General features: G+C 40.0%; 1 protein-coding gene across 1 annotated transcript; it reads right to left on the minus strand.

The window, feature by feature from the left end:
- Nucleotides 1-1,988: 1,988 nt before the first annotated feature.
- On the minus strand, nucleotides 1,989-5,116 carry RPS19BP1 (ribosomal protein S19 binding protein 1). Its single transcript, XM_053469504.1, has 4 exons — nucleotides 4,959-5,116; nucleotides 4,308-4,457; nucleotides 3,510-3,607; nucleotides 1,989-2,557 (listed from the first exon to the last, which is right to left on the minus strand). Exons 1-4 carry the CDS (start codon nucleotides 5,011-5,013, stop codon nucleotides 2,426-2,428), a joined length of 435 nt encoding a protein of 144 aa, XP_053325479.1. The 5' UTR covers nucleotides 5,014-5,116; the 3' UTR covers nucleotides 1,989-2,425.
- Between the last annotated feature and the right edge of the window lie 1,881 nt (nucleotides 5,117-6,997).

A 6,997-nucleotide genomic window follows, 5' to 3' on the forward strand; every position in this document is an offset into this window, starting at 1 on the left:
CCGTGTACTATAAACTTTCCAATTTTGTACATTGTATAGTCTTCAATGCTTAAACGAAAGAGCGAAAACTGTTGGGTGCTCAAGGCAAAGCATGTGACACATTTGCAAAAACACATTAATACAATGATAGTAATTCAAATAAGCCCTTAATAATAACTAAAATATGTATCACATTTGAACAAAACCAAGAGAAACAAACCAACCTATTTTAAGCTAAAGAATTAAAATGTCCCTTCAGGGCTACTATCGCCGAAAGAAAGAAAGGGGGAAAAAAGGTATTGCTGCCATCATGTGGCCAGACATGGAAACAATGTAGCTGCAATTGAGGATTAGACAGGGCCTAGTAAATCCCATCCTTTGCATCTTTGAGTACCATTCAGGCAGCGCACACATGCAGATGGAGGCTCCAATCCACAGATCTTAACACATAAAGGAAACATCGCGGCAACACAATCCTACGTCGCTAAAGATCCATACTTAATACAGGCTTAGCAGACTGCCGCAGAACTGCCACACCTGTACGCTGTATGTGAGCCGGCAGCATTGGTCAAGGGACCGAGTCCCACTCCCAACATTAACCATAATAAATCCTTCCTATGGGGCGCTTATGAAAATAAAGGTTCAGAAAGATTTTACATTTTATAAATATAACGGAGCTTATTCAAGGGAGAGGTGCGTTTCATTTACTTAACTTCACTGTACGTTACGAAGAGCCAATGCTAGCCTCTTTACACACGGAATCATGCATTATACAGGCACGGCTCCGTTTTCTTGCTAGTGTTGTCCCCTCTGAATTAATGAGCTCAATTAGCAATTCTTCTCCAAACCCTCTTGACAATTCTTCCTTTAGTGAATAAACCCATTTTAACCCTGAAAAAACCCCCAAATAAAGTAAAGTATGATGGGATGCTGCTCATTATAATCCACTTGATACCAATAGTCATTAAGCAAGGTAAAAGTTGCCCCAGATCCACAACAGGATTTACCTGGCCATTCAACAACTCATATCACTTTTTCATTCTAGATATCTGGCAGAACAGAATCTATGGTACTCTAGCTAAAGAGAATTACCTATTCCATCACTGGATAACCCTGGCTTAATTTAGCAGTCAGGACTGCATGTGGTTGTGGGTATAGGGAGTCAACTAAAAGTCAGGCAGGTAGAGCAGGTTAGGGTCAATAGTTCAGCAAGGTAGAAGCTTCTAGCTGAGCTCGCGCTACATAGCGCTGACCACATTTTTTTGCCCACCCTGCGCTGCTTAAAGGGTGGGAATAAATAGCACTGTTTTTGAGGTGCTGCGCATTACCTGCGACGAACTGCAAGCTGTCTGCACTGACCTCGTACAAGCATCTGGTGAGCAGCAGCAAAGTGGGAGAGCCAAAGGTAGAAGAATGGAAGCCTCAGTTTCCTGTCCTTAGCTCACAGGAGTGTCTCCTGGTGGTCTTCTGCTGCTGTAGCCCCTCTGCCTCAACGTTTAACGAGTTGTGCCTTCAGAGATGGTATTCTGCATATCATGATTGTAACGAGAGGTTATTTGAGTTACTGTTGCAATTTTGTCATCTCGAACTAGTCTGCCCATTCACCTCTGACCTCTGACATCAACAAGGCATTTTCGTCCACACAACTGCCGCACACCGGCACTATTCTCTGTAAACCCTAGAGATGGTTGTGTGTGAAAATCCCAGTGGATCATCCGTTTCTGAGATACGAAGACCAACAACCTTGCCATGTTTAAAGTCACTTAAATCCCCTTTCTTCCTCATTCTGATGCTCGGTTTGAACTTCAGCAAGTTGTCTTGACCACGTCTACATGACTAAATGCATTGAGTTGCTGCCATGTGATTGGCTGATTATCTATTTGTGTTACCCAGCAATTGAACAGGTGTACATAATAAAGTGGCCAGTGAGTGTACACACACACACACACACACACACACACACACACACACACACTATTTACATATACACAGATATACACACACAAATGTTTTTTTTTTTCTACGTAAAATGTGAAATTTAATGACACATTGCGAAACACACAAATTGCAAAAAATGGCAAAATACATCCACAAAATTGAAAAGAAAAAAATAGTCCGGAGGTTTAAATTGTCATCCTACACCACGAAGCATACTTTATAACAAATTGATGATCATGTTATATAAATAATTTTTAAAGAGAACACATATCTGCCTAGTTTTGGAATGACATATGAACACAATAAAATTGTACTCCAAATATTTAATTCTGTACTTCACAGACAAAAAAATAAGTTGGCTTTACAACTTATTTTACAGCCAAGTGAAAGACTTTATAGCCATTCACTGTAGATACTTTTCTGTGAAAAAGCTATGAATTCTAGGGTTACCAAATTGCCAAAAGGTAACCTACAGCGTTCAGTCATTTTCCAGGTCCTGGGCTGAGTTCTATCGATTCCCAAAGTATTCTTTTTCAAAGCGTTTAAAGTCAGCATCTGAGAACACAGACTTTTGCTGTACTTTACTTTGCTGTTTCACTCGCTGGTCCTTTGCTTTGCGCCCAATGTTTTGTTTCAGGATCTGTGCATGAATATAGAAACTTGAGTAATACACAAAAATTTTACACATACAGAGGTAATGATTACACAAACTAGAATGCCCATTTCTCTAAAGGAGGTGTGAAGTCTATAATGCAAAAAAACACTTTAGATTAAATAAATGATTTGGCAATTTTGCAAACAAAAGTAACCATTAACAATAGAAGGAAAGGAAAAGGGCAGCTACAGAAAACAAGTTGAGCATTAAAAATACTAAATATAGTTCATTTTTAATTATATATATATTATATATATATATATATACACCGTATTTGCTCGAATATAAGACGACCCTGATTATAAGACGATCCCCCAAATCTGAATATTAATTTAGGAAAAAAAAGAAAAAGCCTGGATATAAGACGACCCTATAGGAAAAAAGTTTTACCAGTAAATGTTAATTCATCTAAACTATTTTTTTTTAATAAAAGCTATGATTGAGAAAAATATTTTGGTTTTATTTCCTTCTATTTTCCAACCTGCCCCCCCAGTTATGCACATCTGCCCCAGAAATGCCTTATACCCCCTATATGCCACTGTGCCCCATGATAGGCCTTTTAACCCTCTAAACGCCACTGTGCCCCATGATATGCCTTTTGACCCCCCATCAGTTAGAATTAACTGAATCTAAGGTTTTTTGTTAGTTCCTTGTCAGTTCCTTTTTTTAATCGATTCACTAAAAGTTACGTTTTATCACTCAATGTGTTAGTAGATCAGTCGCGTATAAACATGGAAACCGTGCAGACGCCTTTACAGTTTTTATGGCAACCCCCTGTCAGCGTCTGCTTTTGTGTGACATGACAACCATTCAATGAACAAATATGAATGACACAAAAATATTAACTTTAGTAGAGAATTATTTTGGAGACATTTTAGCCGTTCAGCGGTAGACAGAGTTTCGTTTCTAATGCTGCATTTAGTGGCATATTACTTACATTTTTCACAACAGTTTTGGATGCAACTTGGTGGGACTCGAGCATGTATTTCATGTTCTGCGCCAAGTAATCCTTTGTGCTGTTCTTCTTAAACTCCTCTAAAACAAGAATGCAGACCTTATTATTTCAAGTCAGCAGGCCACATAGATAATACCATTTTCAAACAAATCGAGCCTGCAAATGGGAAGCCGTGTCTTGTGACACACATACAGCATCTGTCCTGCATTTATTTTAATGATAAAAAGGTTTGTACCGTGTTAGCCATTGAAAAAAGTAGAAAAGTATAGTTAAAATGATACCATTTATTGGCTAACAGAGTTTAATTGCAAGCTAAGCTTTCAAGACCAAGTTGTTAGGTCCTTTCCCCAGGGTTAATGCATGAGGAAGGCACCTAACAACTTGGTCTTGAAAGCTTAGCTTGCAATTAAACTCTCAGTTAGCCAATAAACGGTATTTTTTGTTTTATATAGCGTCATCAAATTCCGTAGCGCTGTACAATGGGTAGATAGGACATAACAATCTAGAGATCATTGTAACTATACTTTTCTTGCATTTATTTTAAGGAACTGTAACCCCACTTTGAAAACTTGGGAGCATTTCTTGTTCATGGGACATTTGTCGCGGACATATCACATTTATTTGAATACATCACTTTGAATGCTTGAAAAACCTAGAACTTATATAGGTCACAATATTAAGACCCCCTTCTTGCAGGAACACAATAATAAAATAATATTGACAAAAGCCACAGCATTTGAATGATGTCAGTATTCTTTCCCCACAATTCAAGATCCTCACCTACTGCTGATTTGATTACTCTGCCCTTGGCGGTTGCCTTTTCCTTTTGGGGTACACCTTGTCGCTTGAGCCTCTTGAGCTGTTTTTTCATTCCCGTTTTGTGGCTGCTCAAGGGCACTTTCTGATTGCTTCCAGAACTTTTCTTCGGTCCTAGGTGGTTATATGCAAAAGTAATCGGGCATGTTGTTAAGTAAAAGTCAACTTACAAGTCATTGTTATTCAAAGAAATATACCTGTTACAAACATGCTATTTGAACTTACAATTTTTTTGGGACATTTGTATTAAACAGTGGCATTTTTATTCCCATATATTAAAATTTTAGGTGGCTGTTTCATTTTCATACAAGTACACGTAAGCAATAGATGTTACAGTTTTATATAAGGAATCAAAAAAGACTGTGCTCTTATCGGCATATCTGTCTAGAAGTGCACCGGAAGCTGCAGAGCAGGACTGTTTTTGGATAGTTCACTGGGCTATGATAGAAGCTGTTCCCATTTACTACCCACGTATTACGTCACATATCGCTAACAAATGACAAAATAGATAATCTTGCTTTACTTTCGTCTATATTCCCAGCACAGGCCATTTGCTGACTTAACAGACATACGGTGTCGGGCAGACTTTTCTGTGTAACGCTCCTCAACACTCACCACTTCCATCCGGACTCAACAAATCCAGTCCTTTCCTAAGTAGTGATGCAGACATCGCTGCACTTCTCTCCGATTTGCAAAATCCACACGTGTGTGCCAGTCATCCGCTACAAACTACAATCAACTTCCGGGTCATGTTTCCGTAGCCTCACATCGAGTTCCAAACATTTTACACTCCGAGAGCCATTTTGGTGGAGACCATTGCTTGGTAGATCTTCGCTAGTGGTGACGAATGTGCTGTTTGGTCAAATGTTGACTCTCCTGTTTGGGACTCTGGGACTTCCTGTACGTCATACTGAGGGCGACAGGAAAGTAAATCTGCAAAGAAAATGGGAGATATATGCGAAATGTGTCAATTACTGTCAGTTTGCGCAGCGTGAAATATGGCTTACGTTTTTTTCCGATTGGTGCAGCAGAACACTTGTGATCTCTTGTGGAATTGTAGATACGTAAGGAGAGAGACCCCCCTCTCCACCGTGTAAGAAAGGTTCACTGGTGCCTCCTACATTTTTATAAAGTACATCAGTTTGTACCAAATCCTTCAGTGTTTTCTTCTATGCGTAGTATCAAGAATTCACGAGGGGCATTTAACAACCTGGTGATTACCAGGGCGCCGGAAAATAAAGAGAGAGATGTAAGGAAGATAGACCTTTTCTGGTAACGTGGTGCTAAAAAAAGAGCATGGACTTTAACCTTCTCTGAATAGTTGTGTTTGAAAACACTTGTTTTCTGCCTTTGTATCACCGTTTACTCTGACCTCATCTTCATTCTGTTTCCAAAAACCGACACTTATCTTAAATACATTGGTTGTATTTGCCCCATCTCACCACAAGCTGTCAGTAAAGCTCTGTTCATGCGCTCATAGTCTTCTATATGCTGTAACTCATCTCACCCTCTTACGATCCATCATTGGTGTTGCTGCCAGGCTTATTTTCCTCACCAGCATACCTGGGAACTCTTGGGTTTGACCCGGAGATTGCCGGGTGAAACTCTGGTTCTCTGGGTCAAGACCCGATTCCTCCGGGTCGTGGGGGTTTGACACACCCCGCTCCCCGCCCATTTTCCCTTTTAATGGGGGTGTTTCCCGCTGCCGTTAGCGGGAACTCCCACGGCGTCACGGGACCGCTAGCTGGCGTCAGTGGGCAGTCCTGGCCGCGTCCGCAAGGGAAGGCTCCGGGTAGTCGGAGCCCAGAAGTTCCCAGGTATGCTTACCAGTCTCCCCTCTGCGTGTGTGTCTCAGAATTCAAGAATAATAAGATACGGACTAAACCTTTTTAAACCCATTGATCATTTTTCGACTATAGAAATTGTCACAATCCAGTTTGGTTAAATAATATTTATAGAGGGCAGATGGTGACAATGAAAAAGGGATTGCTCTGAAGGAGCAAGTAGATCGAATTAAAAAACAAACATTTGTTTATAAAGAAAGAGTTTATTGGCAGGAGAATTTGTAATGAATCAGATGGAACCAGAGGTTTTTTCTATCTCTTTATAACAATGGCATTTCTGTAATTTTCTTATTTTACTATGACATAATAAAAGCTATATTTTAGAGGTACAAGAACCCAAACACAATATTCGGTTTTAATACCTAAAAAAGTTTTACTAGTAAAAAAATTCATGTAAACTATTTCTCGTATTTAATAAAAACCATGATTGAGAAAAATGAATTTCTTGTTTTTGTTTCCTTTTATTTGCCACACTGCCAGTAGCTTACCTAAAGGGGGGCGGTATGCCCCGGGTGCTTCTCAGGGGGGTTCCTGGTTGCCTGTCGGCCGCCTAACCCGGGCCTGCAGTGTACCGCTGTGGGGCCCACGCACTGTATGAGGAAACTCATTTCCCGCTCAGGGGGTGCAGGAATGTGGGCGGGAATAGAGTTTCCTCAGACAGTGCGCCTCACACAGCCATGCATTGGTATAATGTATGATCTAATTTATGTATTGTATAATTGAGGTTAACAAGAGATGAGGTGCAGTAAAAATAGTTCTACAATATGAATAGTATCGTTTAATCAGACCTGGGAAAATATTATTCAGACT

Source organism: Spea bombifrons, chromosome 6 (assembly GCF_027358695.1).
Source record: "Spea bombifrons isolate aSpeBom1 chromosome 6, aSpeBom1.2.pri, whole genome shotgun sequence".
Classification (NCBI taxonomy): domain Eukaryota; kingdom Metazoa; phylum Chordata; class Amphibia; order Anura; family Pelobatidae; genus Spea; species Spea bombifrons.

What these genes read in the sequence shown, in the direction of transcription:
- RPS19BP1 (XM_053469504.1), bottom strand. Translation starts at nt 5,013, where the DNA reads ATGTCTGCATCACTACTTAGGAAAGGACTGGATTTGTTGAGTCCGGAT. An exon ending in AGTAATCAAATCAGCAGTAG is followed by an intron (nt 3,608 to 4,307) that starts GTGAGGATCTTG and finishes TTCTTGTTTTAG; the next exon opens with AGGAGTTTAAGAAGAACAGC. An exon ending in CCAAAACTGTTGTGAAAAAT is followed by an intron (nt 2,558 to 3,509) that starts GTAAGTAATATG and finishes ATTCATGCACAG; the next exon opens with ATCCTGAAACAAAACATTGG.